General features: G+C 38.2%; 1 protein-coding gene across 1 annotated transcript in view; it reads right to left on the bottom strand.

Annotated features, from left to right (window-relative positions):
- DCAF10 (DDB1 and CUL4 associated factor 10) overlaps positions 1-17,932 on the bottom strand; it is a 36,370-nt gene that overhangs the window by 5,818 nt on the left and 12,620 nt on the right. Inside the window, exons 2-5 of the mRNA XM_004710998.2 lie at positions 14,465-14,578; positions 8,386-8,583; positions 1,895-2,097; positions 134-247 (exon numbers count right to left, since the gene is read on the bottom strand). Of these exons, the coding sequence (XP_004711055.1) occupies positions 134-247; positions 1,895-2,097; positions 8,386-8,583; positions 14,465-14,578 (629 nt within the window). The remainder of the gene's footprint in view (positions 1-133; positions 248-1,894; positions 2,098-8,385; positions 8,584-14,464; positions 14,579-17,932) is intronic.

Here is a 17,932-nt window from a genome sequence, read left to right as displayed (position 1 = left end):
CCACATTCAGAGTAAGTTCACCTATAACCCAACTTCCTAGGCTTCTTCCTCCTTCCGCCCTCTGACTTCCTTCTTGAATGCTAGCTGGTAGAATCTGTTGTTATAAGATTATAAAATCCAACTTTTAACCTACCTTCTCTTTGAGAAGCTCGTGACATGTGTTTCTCAGAAGGTGAATTAGAGTCACTATGATGACAAGGTGATACAGAAACTCTAGGACCAGATGAACTTGACGAAGTGGTCAAATCTTGAAAATACAAAAAGTTCTGAGATAAACCTAGCATAACTTGGGTAGTGTCTCTTATGTATAAATTACCTACTTGAATCATACTTTAGAAATCCACCTACATCATGGTAAAGTGCATGCCCTCATAAAACTGGCCTATCACTAACAACAAGGCAGGCAAGACAGCTCTTAAAAAAACAAAAACATTTCTACTGAACTAACTTGTGTGCAAGAAAAATGAAAAAGAAAAATATAGGAGCATGCCTGCTTCCCCACCATCTCTGCAGTGAGGCAGAACCAGGGGAATTCAAGGAAAACGAAAACGGAGCTGTTTCACCTGCAGTTTTAATGGTAGAGCCCAGGTGGCTAGTGGTTACAAGTTGGGCTGCTAGCCACACAATAAGCAGTTCAAATCCTCCCGCCACTCCCCGGGAGAAAGACAAGGCTTTCTACTGCAGTCCAGAGGTAGTCTCAGAAACCCACAGGAGCAGCTCTACACTGTCCAAGAGGGTCATCAAGAGTCAGAATTGAACTGATGGCAATTTGAGTTTGGTTTTTTTTGTTTTTTGATGGTCCAATCAACAGGCCCATTAAGGGGAATGTGAACATGATCCTTTGAAAGGACACTATAAAAACTTGTATTACCATTCTTAAAATTATGTAACTATTATTATGCTGGAAGTTCTTGAGCTTGATTTAATAACTCCAAATTACAATCTCCATTTTATCATACTTTCCTGTTTCTCACTATGCTCAAGTTGATGAGCAATGTTAAAAAAAAAAGCAATTATGAATCTGGAAAACTATACTTGTAAAGTTATGAAATCATTTGCTTGCATATAATAAAACATTAGTTTCTTTCAGCAGCAAAATTGGGCAACTGCAGTGCACTTATGCCCACATATTCGCCAAAGAATCTTCCAGAGTGACCTTCTGCACATAAGCAAAAGATTATAGTCTGACGATTTGAAGCTGCTTTTAATAACAATTTATGAACATTCTGGTTTCTAAATGTTTAAATCTTCTCTGCTGGGTTTTGTTCATCATGGCAACATTATAAATTCTGAAAATGTTCCCAGACTAGACCTCTTTATCCCAAAGGTGGATGAAATATCATTATCATCTTTGTCACATAATATAGATCAAATATAGTACTAAGTTCTTCTGCGCTCAGGAGAACTTAGTCTAATAGAATCAGCAATAAGAGAAGGAGAGGGCTTTAGCAAGAGAAATAGGAGGTCATGAGAGAAAACGTGTCTGGAATGTTGAAGTCTAGGATACAATAGAGACTTAAAAATGAAACCTTAGAAGCTCTGCGGGCTTCCTGACGGGCTGAAGAAGACTGACACTGCACTGGGCCCTCACTACTATTGGGAAGCGATGCTTTGGGGATTGCTGATGAAGAGTCTGTTTAGCAGAGAGCTAAACTACTATCAGAATTAGCAGTTCTTCACAGACCATTTTTGAAGTTAGAGCCCCAAACTGATGCTATGTCTGAAATACATACAGATTTCTGTACTTTTTTAAGAGAACTATCCCTGAATTTTCCAAAGAATGTAATTTCAGTTCCTTCCCTTCTTGCTTCTGTGATTCATGGAATGGAAATACATACCATCCTTATGTCTTGAGATTCTATAGAAAACTGTGCTAATATAGAGGTGAACTTACCTGAACTGGATGTCGTTCTTCTTGCTCTCAAAATAGGATAGCTGCCTACTTCTAAAGACTTGGTTAAGTCAAGATCATGTAAAATCAAGAGATAGCCAGAGGAAGTCGAGATCAACATTTTGGAACAATCTGGTGTTAATCTCATTCGCATGAGAAAACGTGTATGAAAGAATTTCTTATGTGGACACCCATCTTCTGTACACCTATAGAAGTCAAACCAATACAAACTAGAGTTAGAATGATCATAAATATAATGGCTCAGTGATATTTTATTTACTCCTTAAACTAGACTGTACAATGTATACATGAACGATGGTGAGTCAAAAACATTGCTATAAAAAAATTATAGACCCCATAACAAAATTATCAAAATGTGAAGCTACTGTTTCTCAGCTTCTTCTCCACCTAGGTGAACACCCTTCTAACCCTCCTCTGAAGAATTCTGCATGGTTTGCTTTACACCACATCAAACGGCAGTTTGGGCTTCCTTAAGGGACTCAAATGATGTTCCTTTGCAATGGTCTTTGAGTTTTGGGAACAAGAAGTCTGAAGAGGCAGTAGCAGGGTGGTAGGGTGGATGAGGTAGAGTTTCCCAATGGATTTCTCATAGGATAGTCCTGGCTGCCCCGGGAGAATAAGACGCACTGTCATAATGGCAAAAATTGCTCAGCGCCACTTTCCTGGCTTTCCCCTCACCAATCCAGTTCTCAATGATCGTCCCATGTCCTTTGAGAAAACCTATCAAAATGACCACTTTGGATAAACAATTGTACATTGAGGGATTGGAAATGGATGAATTGTAACAAAACGTATATAAATTGTTGCATGTAAAACTGATAAAGTTTAAAATGACCACTTTGGAATCCCAAAACAGTCACCATAACCTTCTGAGATGACAGCTCTGCCTTGAATGTAACCAGCTTAACAGATGCCCCTGCAGTCACTGTTCTGATTAGACTTTCCACGGTGGATGGAACTGACAAAGCCAAGACTCACCCCCGGCTATAATTTATTCCATGAAATTGTCCCCAATTATTTCTATCTTGCTTAAAAATCTGATGGAAAGGTCAGCTCTTTAAGCTAGCTGATCTTCCTGAAACATTTTTTATTTTGTATTTTTATTGGGAGCTCTTACAGATAACAATCCATAATTCAGTTATACCAAGTATAATTTTACAGTTGCTACCACCATTAGTTTAAAACTTTTTTTTCTTGAACTCTTTGATATCAGTTCCCCTTTATCCCCTCCCCCCACCCTAACCTCCATAAACCTTATCATTATATATTATTATTTTGCTGGATCTTACAAGATTTTTTAAAAGTATTTGTTTTCTGAAGATACCCTACCAGAACTAGATTAAGTGTGTTACTGTGAGAACTTGTCTGCACCCATCCACTGATAGCAGGTATATTTAAACATACATATTTTGCTTGCAGGAAGCCCATCCGTGTATTTATGAACAAAGGAGTCCTGGAGGCCCAGTGATTCAGGCCGCTAAGTGCCAGGTCAGCAGTGAGAAACGACGACCGGCTCTTCTGAGTGCAAAAGATGAGGCTCTTGATTCCCCTACAAAGTTCCAGTCTTGGAAACCCATGGGGGCAGTTCTACTGCATCCCACAGTTTACTATGAATAGAATTGGCTTGATGACAGTGAGTATGGTGTTTGAGTTTGGCAAGTAGGAACTAAAACTTTGTAGCAATACTATTTTCTCACTATTCCATCAATTCCAACCTACCTTTTGTAGCCCTCAAGCTTTAAGACTCTGATGAGAATTAAACTTTTATTTTGAAAGTGCCTTCAGTTTCCTCTCCATTAAAATAATGGTCTAGCTAAGTATTTAACTTGAGGTTTGAGTGATTTCTTTCAGTATAGTTTTGATAGTATTCCTTTGAGTTCTGGGACCCATTGTTGCTATTTGTTACATCTTTTATCAGGGCTCTGGCTGGTTTAATTTTCTGTATTTGGAATGGGGCAGTTTCACTTTGCTAAGTGATTTCTCTTTATTGGGATTCATGCAACTTCTAGATTTTTAGATTTATATTATTCATATATTCTGAGAAATTCTCAGCTATTATCCCAATATTGTCTCTGAGCCATTTTCTCTAGTCTCCCTTTGAAGACCTAAACAGACATTGAAGCCATTCCTATTTGATCCTCCTTGTCTTATAACTGCTCTGTCATGTTTTCCATCCCCCCCTCTCTATGCTGTATTCTGGATAATTTTTCGCTAACTTCCAATCCCCAATCCCAACTCTGGGTTGTGTCTAACCCGGTTTCACTTGTCTAATATTTCCAAGTTTTTCCATAGTTGTGTGTATGTGTGTATTTTAATCAATTAAGTTCCATGTGGTTCTTCTCAAAAGCTGTAATTAGTTTAATTATTTGCCTGTGTTTCTTATTCTCTTTTATGCCCTTGTTAATGATCTAAAAACCGAGTAGCATACATGCAGCATACACAAAACATGAATTTACAGGAAAATAAACACTGCATATTAAAAAGTTGAAAATATTTTAGAAGTCCCTTCTATTTGTCTTATCTGTTGCATCCCAATATTTTGCTTCAAGGAACACTATCTTCTTTTACACAGAACCTCTCCAGATATGAAGGTCCTGTTTCTATGTAGTGTCTTTCACTCGAATCTTTACTTTAGCTGGCCCCTTGTACTACAGAGCTATCCAAAGCTCTCAGTTCCTGACTTTGAAGAACCTGCAGAGGCAGTTCTACCTTGTCCTACAGGGTTGCTATGAGTTGGCATCAACTCGATGGCAGCGATTGTACACTGACTTACGTTTTCCCCACTGCCAGCCTAGCATTCTTTCTTGGGCTGGCTACGTCATCTCAGTCAGTCACCACTCATCTGTTTTTCAGCTTCTAAAATTCTGTTTTGCTTCCCTTCCTATTCCCGCTTATGAACTTACACTCTTTATTGTGCTTTTAGAGTCCGCGTCCATAAACGATAACATTCTTCTAAAATTAAATTCCCCCTACAAATATTACACATACCTTCTGTCTATAAACATTTTATATATGTGTATATGTATATATATATATAAAACAACCTTCTGTTGTAGTTCATTCCTATACTCCAGATAACTTTTTTTTGGCCATTAAAAACTATATAGACTTCAAAAAAATTACCTTTCAAAATTGTTGGCTATGATGTACAAGAATGCTATTTTTATCTTAGACTTGGTTAAATATTAAGTCTGATGATCTGTCTGAAATCTATGTAGACCAAGAGTGGGCCAGATCTCGTCCATTAATTATTTTTATAGCAAGTTTTATTGAAACAAAACCACAGCCATGCATTTATGTGTTATTTATGGCTGCGGCGAGACCACATACTTGCTCCCTGGTTACTATTAAAGAAATGTTTTGTGACTCAATATAGAAACATGTGCATCAAGTCTTCATATGGACATGTTAGTTTCTCTTAGGTATATACAAGGGGGCTTCCAAAAGCTCATGGAGGCATTTTCATTATCTTTTAATTCCAGTTTTTAAAAAGCTTCTGAAGGTCCCTCATAATTGGTAATTGAATTAACTGCGTGGCTATATGGTAACTATGTTTAACATGTTAAGAAACTGGTTAGGTTGCTTTCAAATCATCTATGGATAATCATCTTTCCCCCTTTCTAATCCTTATATATTTTAATTCTTCTTCCTTTAATTGTACTAACTCCAACCCCACCTCATTCTCCATTAAGGCCAGGAAAAAAGTACTGACATTTCACTTTATTGGGCTTTGCAAATTTCACTTTTTTCCCCTTTTAAGACAAATTGAAGGTTGTGGTAACCCTCCATTGAACAAGTCTGTTGGCACCACTTTTCCAATAGGTGCTCACTTTATGTTTCCATGTCACATTTTGGTAATTGGCATGACATCCAAAATTTTTTCAAAATGCTACTGCATACTTAATATACTACAGTATCATAGAAACATAATTTTCATATGTACTGAGAAACCAAAACACGTGTGTGGCAGTATGCATTTTATTGCAGTGGTCTAGAAGAGAACTGGCAACATCTTTGAGTACTGCCTACACCTAAACTTCTTTCAGCAGTATTGCAGTTTCAGTGTACAAATTTCGTATTTCTCATGTTAATATATTCATAAGGGCTTTGTTCTTTTTGATGCTACTGAGAATGGAACAATTGTCTTAATTCACTAAAAAAAATTTATTAAATACTTTTATTGGGGGCTCTTACATCTCTTATCACAATCCATACATTCATCCATTGTGTCAAGCACATTTGTACATATGTTGCCATCATCATTTTCTCAATCCACTTTTAAGTTGTTTATCGTTAAGAAATGGATATATTACTGACTTATTAATCATACATTGTATGATCTTTCTGAACTTATTTGTTGTAATAGGATTTGTGAGTATGTGTGCACATCTAAATTCCTTAAGATGTTCTACATACAGCCATGTCATCTGCATGTAAAGATGACAGTTTTAGTTCATTCTGGATGCTTTTTATTCCCTGGTCCTCTGCTACAACGCGCCTCCTCCACAACTGACCCCCTGGCTTTGTCCCCAGTCTTTCAACAGTTAGTACGTTCATATCTGTAGGTTTCTCAGAGATGCCTTTTATCAAACTGCAGACATTATTTTATTCCTAGTTTTATCATGAAAGTGTTGGAGTTTGTCAAGTGCTTTCCTGAATATATTCAGATGATCATGAGGGAGTTTTTTTCTCTTGGTATGATGTATTGTATTAATTATTTGGGGATATTAAACCAAACTTGCATTCCCAGAGTAAATTCCACTTGGTCGTGGCCTATAATTCTTTACATGTATTGCAGTAATTGGCTTACTAAAGTTTTGTTGGGAGCGCTCAGGTGCTGCAATGGCTAAGCACTGTGTGGCTAACAGGAAGGTCTGCAGTCTGAAGCCATTAGCCAAGTTCTGGGAAAACAACCTGGTGATTGGCTTCCATCAAGATTACAGTCTCAGAAACCCAATGGGGCAGCTCTACCCTGTCCTGTAAGGTTGCTATGAGTTGGAATCAATTTGATGGCACAAAAACCAAAAAATATTTTGAGATCTTTTGCATCTGTATTCATGAGTCTGTCTGTTTCTTATGTTTTTGGCCTTGTATCACAGTAATACAGAATGAGCTGGAAGTGTTCTCATTTATTTTCTGAAAGAATTTGTTAAGACTCGGTATTCACCAGTGAAGCCATCTGAGCCTGGGATTTACACTGTGGAAAGATTTTTAAATTATTAATTTATTTGCTTGCTATATGTCTATAGCTCTGTGGGTTTTTTTATTTCCTTTATTTGTGTCTCTCTAGGTATTTATTTAGATATCTAGATTTTAACTAACTTGTCTATAATTTATCAGCATAAAGTTATTCATAATATCCTCTTGAATTCTTTAATTTCTATAAGGGCGGTAACAATATCTCCCCTCTTATTTATTTTAAATTATGACTAAACATGGAATATTACTCAATACTCTTTGTCTTTTGATAATAGTCATATAGATTTACCCATTTAATCTTTTAAAGTGATTTGTTTATTTTTACTAAACCATTATTTCATTCCTTGAATAAACCCAACTTGATCATATTTTGATTAATATCATACAGGATTCAATTTATTAATATTTATATAGAGCATGTGCCTGTTTTAAATAATTCCGTATTTAAAGATTGACCTTTCATCTTTTTTCTCTTAATATAAACTTTGTTGTGCTTAGGTAGCAAGGTCATAATTAGCTTCAATATCATAAAAAAAAAAAAAAAGAATATTCCCCTTTTTTAACATATGATTTATGAAAAGACTATTTCATGATTGATCCTGAGCTATTATGTCAACACATTATAGCTGGAAAAAAAATATTTTAATTAGTTCTCAAATTTCAATTATTTAAATAATCACCTTCTCTATAAGGAGATATTTTATTGGAATATTTCTCAACAGAAGTATCACTGGCATTTCTGGTGGGATGACTAGTTCACTGTGCAAAATGTTGTATGCATTGCAAGATGTTTAGAAATTCTGGTCCTACCCCAGTAAGTTTCAGATCTCCTCCTTTCTCCTCTCTCCACTGTGACAATCCCAACTGCTTGATACATTAATTCCCAACTTCCCCTCAGAAATCCAAACAATCCCAATGGAGAACCACTCAATGCAAATGAGTACTTAATGCATTTCAAAACAAAGTGCTAAACTTATAGTAGGATAAAAAATGAAAAACATCCCACAAAGAAAATAACAAAAATAATTTTCATTAAATCCTCTACATTCCATTTATAAGCCAGTTTTCTTCATGAAGTATGCATCTCCTTTCCATCCATATAATGGCCTCCAAAGATTTTATCAGTAAAATACGAGTGTAGTAACAAAAGATGGAATCACACAATTGTTTTCCCCCCAGTCCTTACAAAAGATACGAAAGGAGAGAAACATGCAGTCTGTCCACCACATTTAAATCAACTGTCACCACTCTAACTTGGTCTCCTAGTCACAGACCTGTTAGTGTCCCAAATAATGACATTTCCATCAAATCCCGATGTGACTAAGAGTCTTGTGTTAGTATCATATTCAATGTTCTTCACCCAGCTGGTGTGGCCATGTAAAGTGCATACTTTGGAGTTTAGTTTTCTCAGATCCCACAGTGCTATGGTAGTGTCATCAGAGCAAGTAGCAAACAGCCGGTTATCAAGAAATCTGCAAAAGGAGAAAAGAAAAACGGGTACACTTAATCTGTTACTATGAAAAACTTGACTTGAGAAATAGTCTCAAACAAAGCTATTGCACAGTATATAATCACTGTATAAAACCATTGATTCTGATGTACAATAGAGTGGTATAATTCATATAACCATCGGGTATCATGATTTAATTGTTGAGGAAGTCATTTCGGTTTACACTGCTTTATAGAGTTCAAAATTATGAAAAATGCAAAACTATCCTTTTCTATTTACAACACGTTTATGTATAAAGACTGATGTTCAAATTGCTACCATTTTAGGACCACTCAAATTATGTGATGGGCTTAATGTAAAACCTAATTAAAAACTCTATAATTCAGACATTTCACTATTTTGCACTGATATCTCAATTCTAGGTGATAATATATGAGGGGTCAAAAAATTCATGGCCAAGTGAAATTATAAAATAACGGTATTTAAATTAAAAAAAAGGGATTTCTCCATGAACTTTGGGAAATTCCCTCATCCTTATACATACTTGAAATATAAAACAACAAATGCACTCTGGAGCCACTACCATATACATTCTTTTTCATCAGAAATAACCCAAAATGAAGAAACAGAAATGTGGTTTATATACCCCAAGACTGGGGCAGGAACAGGGCAAAGGCAGGGATAGGATGTTGAAGGAGGAGGAAGGAAGGTAGGGGAGAAAGAAAGAACCAGACATAGAGGGCAGGGTACTGTCATTGATTTCATTTCTTGAGATGGGATCTACAGATATATAGTGTTTCTTTAAAGACACACACACACACACACACACACACACACACACACATCCCTCTGGATTCCTTATCCCTCAAACATAAATAGTGGTAGTGACTAAAACATGGGAAGATAAATAAAACTGAATAAGTCTTTAGTGACTAAAAAACTCATTTACAAAATTAATATCCCTTAAACATAAATAGTGGTTTGAGTGGCTAAAAATGGAAAGGCAAGTAAAACTGAATAGACTTGGGAGTCTTCAGTGACTAAAAAATTCATTTACAAAATTAATCCAGTAGCCACAAGCATTAGGATAACTTTCCTGAAACAGATGATTTTAACTTTCCAGGCCTTTCTATTGGCTGAAGCTTCTCCCTGAAGCCCTCTTCACCTGACCTGTAACCTGGTGAATTATTTATTTATTTTTAATGTTCACCTGCTCTGTCTAGACTGGAACAGATTTACCAACCCTCTAAGCTCCCAAAGCTGTCTCTATTTCTGTCATGACATTTGACATTACTATTAAGGAATGACTTCACAAAGCTATACATTTTTGAAAGAAGAACCTGCTGAGTGTGAGATTGGATCTGCAGTACCCCAAAAGTGCTTGATACATAATGCATACTTAACATTATATGCCATGATGAGATAATTTACTGACTAATAGAGAAGGCATTAGAAATGTAACTGTATGGGAATAAGCAAAGATAAGAACATGTATAGGAAAATCTCTACGGTAGTGTCATTTAAACTGACTTTAAAAAAAATCATTTTATTAGGGGCTCATCCAACTCTTATCACAATCCATACATACATCAATCATGTAAAGCACATTTATACATTCATTGCCCTCATCATTCTCAAAACATTTGCTCTCCAGTTAAGCCCCTGGCATCAGCTCCTCATTTTTGCCCCTCCCTCCTGCTTCCCCCTCCATGAACCCAATAATTTATAAATTATTATTTTGTCATATCTTGCACTGTCCAACATCCCCCTTCACCCACTTTTCTGTTGTCCATCCCCCAGGGAGTAGGTTATATGTAGATCCTCGTAATCGTTTCCCCCTTTCCATCCCACCCTCCCTCCACCCTCCCGGTATCGCCACTCTCACCACTGGTCCTGAAGGGATCATCTGCCCTGGATTCCCTGTGTGAACTGACTTTTAAAGATGATCAGGAACCCCTGAAGTAACCAAGGGATAAGCATAGACTTGGAGGCATTTAGAGACATGTTGTATTCTAAGATCAGGAGCAAGTTTGCAACGCTATGTATGGAAAAATAGAGATTGAGATTTAATCTAGTGAGTCCCAATTACTTTTAAAATGATGTACTACATTTCACTGCACAGACTTTTAAATTTAAAAAATTCACCACTAAAAATAAACATTGGGAGCCAGTGGAGGGGTCTGAGGGGCCGGCCCCAATCCCAACTATGTGGACACCCACCCCTCCCCCAAGAAGAATTTACTTTAGAGGACAGCACGAAGCTGCAGCTCGGGGAGAGGGACATGTTTGATCAGAGCACAGAGAGCAAATGAAGGGGGAGGAAGAGAGTAGACCACAACCTGGCCCACCAAGCCTGGAGGATGATAACCCCGCTCAGAATAGCCCATATGACTGGCCCCACTGAGACATGACGTCCCGTGCTAACCCATGACCCTACGGGGACAACACTGGAGGCACAGTGTCTGGATTGGCCTGGTCTGACCCCACCACACCAAGGCAAAACACTAAGAGTGTGTGGCAAAGCAGTGTGGGGAGGAGAGTAGAGAGGTCCCGAGGGAGTGCCAAGGATGTCTTTGGGGTCAGGGCATGGCACCCCATCGGATTCGACTGGAGGACACACTCCTGAATGTCAAAAAACAGACTTTGAACTATTTACAAGTTTTTCCTTTTTTTAATCTATTTATTTTTATCATTTTTTGTGTTGTCATCATTTTGTTTTCTTTTGTTCCTTTGTCTTGCTATGTCTTGTTTTTTTGTGCATATTATTATCTCTGCAGATCTACCTACATAAGATAGTCTGGATGAACAGTCTGGAGGAGAAAACAATGGGGCCGATGGTTCCAGGGGGACATGGGAGAGGGAGAGGTGGGGGAAAGGAGGTGGTGTTGACCAACCCAGGGGCAAGGGAACAACAAGTGATCCAAAATCAGTGGCAAGGAGGGTATGAGAGGCCTGGTAGGGATTGATCAAGGGCAATGTAACTGAGAGAAATTACTGAAACCCAAATGAAGGCTGAGCATGATAGTAGGACAAGAGAAAGTATAAGGAAATAGAGGAAAGAAATAGGAGGCATAGGACATTTATAGAGGTCTAAATACAGGAATGTACATATGTAAATATATTTATATATGATAATGGGGAAATAGTTCTACATACATATATTTATAGGTTTAGTATTAAGGCAGCAGATGGACATTGGGTCACCACTCAAGAACTTCCTCAATATAAGAACACTTTGTTCTTTCAAATAGACATTCCATGATGCACACCCTCCCGACACAATTGCTGAAGATAAATGTGTGCATAAGCAAATGTGGTGAAGAGAGCTGATGGTGCCCGGCTATTAAAAGACATAGTGTCTGTGGTCTTAAAGGCTTGAAGGTAAACAAGCGGCCATCTAGCTCAGAAGCAACAAAGCCCACATGGAAGAAGCATATCAGCCTGTGTGACCACGAGGTGTTGAAGGGATCAGGTATCAGGCATCAAGAACAAAAAAATCTTATCAATGTAAATGAGGGTGAGTGATGATTGGGGACCCAAAGCCCATCTGTAGTCAACTGGACATCCCCTTACAGAAGGGTTGTGAGGAGGAGACAAGACAGTCAGGGTGCAGTATGGCAACGATGAAACATACAACCTTCCTCTAGTTCTTAAATGCCCTCCCCCACCCAGCCCCTTATCATGATCCCAATTCTACTTACAAATCTGGCTAGACCAGAGGATGTGCACTGGTACAGATAGGAATCGGAAACACTGGGAATCCAGGATAGATGATCCCTTCATTCAGGACCAGTGGTGAGAGTGGCAATATCGGAGGGTGGAGGAAAGGTGGAGTAGAAAGGGGGAACCTAGTAGAAGGATCTACATATCACCTCCTTCCTAGGGTATGGACAACAGGGAAGTGGGTGAAGGGAGACATTGGACAGCATAAGATATGACAAAATAATAATTTATAAATTATCAAGGGTTCATGAGGAAATGGGAGCGGGGAGGGAGGGGTAAGAAATGAGGAGCTGATACCAAGGGCTTAAGTAGAAAGCAAATGTTTTGAGAATGATGAAGGCAACAAACGTACAAATGTGCTTGACATACAATGGATGGATGTATGGATTGTGATAAGAGTTGTATGAGTCCCCAATAAAATGATTTAAAAATAAACATTGGCATTGATGATTAGTCCAATCTCTGTAATTCAAATAGAATTATTATTATTTTTATCATTTTATTGGGAGCTCTTACAGATAACATAACATTCCATAGTTCAATCATATCAAGCAATATTGTACAATTGCTACCACAATCAGTTTCGAAACATTTTTTCTTCTTGAATTCCTTGATATCAGCTCCCCTATATTGATTAAATATCCCATGATCTTGTTCTCCCTCCCACTTTTTTTATTGATCCCTTTTTAAATTAAATACTTTTATTGAGGTCTTTACAGTTCTTATCACAATCATACATCCATTGTGTCAAACATTTGTACATTTGTTGCCATCATCATTCTCAAAGCATTTCCTTTCTGCTTGAGTACTTGGTATCAGTTCATTTTCTTCCCCTCTCTCCTTCATGAACCCTTGATAATTTCTTAAAAATCATTTTATTAGGGGTTCGTACAATTTTTTTAAAAAATCATTTTATTAGGGGCGAACCCTTGATTTATAGATTATTATTTTCATATATCATATCATCCTCTATCTCCCTTCACCCACTTTTCTGTTGTCCATTCCCCTGGGAATGGGTTACCATATACATAGATCATTGTAATCCGTCCCCCTTTCTCCCCCACCTTCCTCTTCCCCTCCTGGTATCGTTACTCTCATTATTGGTCCTGAGGGGTTTATCTGTCCTGGATTCCCTGTGTTTTGATCTCTTATCTGTACCAGTGAACATGCTCTGGTCTAGCCGGATTTGTAAGGTAGAATTGGGGTCATGATATTTTGTTGTGGGTCTTTGATGTCTGATACTTTTATTGGTCTCTTCCTGATGATTAGATTTCAAACAATATATGCAAATGAAGTACTTTTCAGTGGAAATAAAGTTCATCTTTTAAAGGATATTAATTTTCACAAAATCTCTCAAAGTGATGGTAGAAAACTGGTCAAATACATATAAAACAATAGAGAATTAGAATCTGACAGAACTAGAAAATCTGTATGCTGAGCAAATAAACCAAGGAAACCCTGTGAAGAAGAATGGGCATCAAGATTTGAGGAAGGCCACACTTAAGATCATGGTTTCATTCAATATTCCTGACTGTGGACGGCCTTGTTATGACAAAGCGCATTGCAGGTGGATTACTGCAGATGTGGTTACGTTAAAACGTGACACTTTGTCATCTCATCTCCCTTTGGGCCCAATGGACATTAGTTCCAGTTTTTAATGTTTTCTGCTTTCTTTTCAATTGAGGTTTTTTTACTGTCATTGTTCTTTTGGTTTTGATTTTTGTATGATCTTGTGTATATGAAATAAAGGACAGGTAGTAAATCTATATGAAAATATTACTTGAATTTTCATGGGATTACAGAACATCCTTGGGAAAACTGATAAAACACTTGAATATTTAAACAGAAATGACCTCATTTTTTTATTGTACTACAAAATACAAATGTTAACAATGTCATATTTCTGCTATCGTAACTTCATTAGAAAGATTGCTGCTTGGGATAAACAATTCGGAGATGAAAAGAATGGCACCCATGGATCCAGGGGAATACGGGAGAAGGGGAATGGGAGAAAGGAAGGGGGTGGGGGGCCAGGCAACCAGCCCAGGGACAAGGGAACAACTAGTGAATAGGATAATTAAGAGAATAAGTTGTAAATCATCTACCACTGTAGATCAGGGATTAAAAATTCTCATTAACCCCTAAAGCAGAATATTTTGGGCTCCAGTAGTAACACTAACCTGATATTATTTACACAGTCTTCGTGAGCTTCAGTAAGTGTTTTTATGTGCTTTGAAGATATAGGGTCAAAAAGCAGAACTTCAGTTTGTTCACAAGCAACTGTCAGCACTGACCTGAAAGTAGAAAATTTCTCTTTAGTTTTATTGAATCCTCTTGTTATCAATATTCATTTATTTACGATTACATATTAACAAATGAATAACTTTTTTCTGTTAGCAGCAAATAATTAAACATTGATACTATCCACCATATGCAAGAGTCGTAGAAAACAGTATGTTCATACATTATATTGTGTGCCATGGAAATGATTACACCTCATAATGATCCTATAGGACCGAGCAGAACTGCCCCTTAGGGTTTCCAAGCTGGTAATCCTTACGGAAGCAGCCTGTCAACATCTTTCTCCTGCAAATTGGCACAAATTATCTTTGGAGGAGATCTTTGAAGTATCTGTGAAAGTTTTAAATTGTAAATGAACCTTTTGGTAAAATGTTTTTTCCCGAGAATTTAACCTATAAAAATAACCACTTACTTGGAAAAAGGTATCAATAATAGCTGAACAACATGAAGAGTATAGTCAATGGCACTGAATACACAAGTAAAAGTTGTGGCATTGGAGAATGCTTTGTTATATATATTTTTGCCACAATCAGAAAAAATTACATAAATAACGATGTGTACAAGGAAAAGAAAATGTTCTAGAATTGAATATGGTGACAATTATACCGCTGTTCTTGATATGATTGAATTATTGAATTGTATGACATGTGACTGAAGTGCTAATAAAACAGTTGGGGAAAAAAATAACCACTTGGAAGTACAAATAAGCACATGTAAGCATATGCTTCACTGGGGAAAAAACTGAAAGTAACCTAACTGGTTTGCCAAAGGGGGAAGGATTGATTATCCAGGTCACAGTATACTCATACTTTCTAATATACAGTAATTTAACAGAAAGAGGTAGCTGTAGCTTTACACACAATGAAAAAAAAAAAAAACCCTCTAAGGAGGTCAAAATACTGCTACAAAAATCAACGAAACCCTTATTAAAAATTTCAAAATGTGAAGCTATTAATTCTTGACATATCTTCCATCTATATCCACACATTTCTTAAGGCCGTGTTTCCATCTCTTCCCCCCCCCTTCCCTGTACCCTTTCTTCCATGTCCACCACATAAAAGTGGCAGTGTGGGCATCCTTTGGCAACTCAAATTGTACTCCTTTTAAATGTTCTTGGATTTTAGGGAACCAAAAAGAAGTCTGAGGGAACAAAATTAAAGCTGTAGGATAGGTGGGGTAATTTTTGTCAGTATCCCTAAAAAATTCTTGTAAGGCAGTCTTTGCTACCAATGAAGAATGAGGAGACACATTGTCATGTTGGGGCGGAAATTCCTCAGTGTAACTTTCCTGGCTTTTTCCTCACCAATGCAGTACTTTGTTTTCTTAAAATATTTCTGTAACAAGTCATTGCGATCATCCTGTATCTGTCAATAAACTCCATCAAAATGACTCCCTTGGGATCCCCCTCTGAGTTAACCTCTCTGCCTTGAATTTAATTGGCCCAGCAGCTCCCCTCAGAAGTTGCTGTTTGACTGGAACATGCTCTCTGGATCATATTGATAAGCCCAAGACTCATCCTGTTTACAATTTGTTTCATAAAATTGTCTTTATTAGCTTTGCTCTTGCTGAAAGGCCTGATGGAAAGATCAGCAGTTCCTTTAAGGGACTGATCTTCATATAAGCCCCCTACACCCTCCACTGATTTTTAGTATCCCTTTTTTGAAGGCATCATCTGTAATAACATTAAGTAAGTATATTACCGAGTTTGCCTACAGGCACCCACTGACTGCAGAGGCATGGTCAAACATCTTATTTTGAATAAACTTACTTGGTAGACAGATAGGACAAGGAGGGAATGGGGAACAATGGGAGGAATTCCAGCACAAAGGGATAGGAAGGGCAGAAAAGTCCCATTTCCTTTACCTATAATTTTCAAAGGGGCAGAAATTCCCAACACAAGAAAGAGGGTAAAAGGGTGTGGGCTGGGATAGGCAGGATATGCCCCCAATGCCACAAATGACTGAACTAACCAATGAACTAATTCTTGGAGTAGAAAGAAGAATCCAGCCAATGTCCTTGCTAGATGACAAGACACAACATGAACTTAGGGGCACACAACATTTGTAAAGGGGAAGTACTAGAAGGAGCCAGCCATTAGTAAAAGGTCTACCATCAATATAGTAAAACTTATCTTTCTATCCAATGGCATGCTCCCATACTAAGCTGTGCTGGATGTGACCCTTAAATAAACACTCCATCCACTGGAACCTCTTACTTCTTGTTCGAATTGCTTCTTACTAGTATGACAAGAAGGAGCCCTAAAGGCCTGGTGGTTACATGTTGGGTTGTGATCTGTAAATTCACCAGCTCAAAACCACCAGGGTTAGATACTCCTGTAAAGAGCTGCAGTGATCGCTGAAGACAAAATGGGTGCATAAGCGAGCGTGGTGAAGAAAGCTAATGGTGCTTACCTATCAAAAGATATAGTATCCATGGAGTAGGGAACCAGTGAAGAGATGAGAGGCTGGCTGCAATCCCAACTACTTGGACACCTGCCCCTTCCCCCAGACGAATTTATTTCAGAGGACAGCACTGAATCTGCAGCTCTGGGAGAGGGACATATCTGATTGGAGCACACGGGAGCAGATGAAGGGGGAGGAGGAGAGAGTGGGGCACATCCTGGCCCACCAGGCCTTGAAGACAATGTTCCCGCACAGAGCAGACAGTCCACAGAGGACCACATGGCTGGCACCACTATGAGACACGACTGGCCTCACTGACCCATAGCACCACAGGGGACAACAATGGAGACACTGTGGGAATTGCGCCCGATCTGATCCCGCCACACCGAGGCAAAACACTAAGGGGGTGCAATAGAACAGCAAGGGAACGGAGCTGCAAGGTCCCCAGGGAATGCCAAAGGAGGACTTTGGGGCCAGGACTTGGTGCCCCAACAGACTGGACTGGAAAACACTCCTAAAGGCCAACAAACAATCCTTGAACTAACTACAAGCTTTTCTTTTTTGTTGTGTTTTGTTTTTTGTCATTGGTTTGTTGTTGTTGTTGTTTTGTTGTATATTGTTGCTTGGGTTTGCTCTGTCTTGTTTTTAATGCATGTTATTATCTCTGCAGGTCTGTGTAAATAAGATAGGCTCAATGAACAATCTGGAGGAGAAAAAAACGGGATCGACAGTTCTCGGGGGACATGGGAGAGGGGAAGGTGAAGGGAAAGGTAGTGGTGTTACCAAACCCAGGGAAAAGAGAACAAGTGATCCAAATTGGTGGTAAGAAGGGTGTAGGAGGCCAGGCAGCGGGTGATCAAGGGAAATGTAACCAAGAAGAATTACTGAAACTCAAATGAAGACTGAGCATGATAGTGGGACAAGAGGAAAGTCAAAGGAAATAGA

Source organism: Echinops telfairi, unplaced genomic scaffold, assembly GCF_000313985.2.
Source record: "Echinops telfairi isolate 266 unplaced genomic scaffold, ASM31398v2 ScPeMD7_7410;HRSCAF=8448, whole genome shotgun sequence".
In the NCBI taxonomy this organism is placed as follows: Eukaryota; Metazoa; Chordata; class Mammalia; order Afrosoricida; family Tenrecidae; genus Echinops; species Echinops telfairi.
The sequence above is the reverse complement of the archived record's forward strand: the minus strand, read 5'-3'. Positions and strand labels throughout refer to the sequence as shown.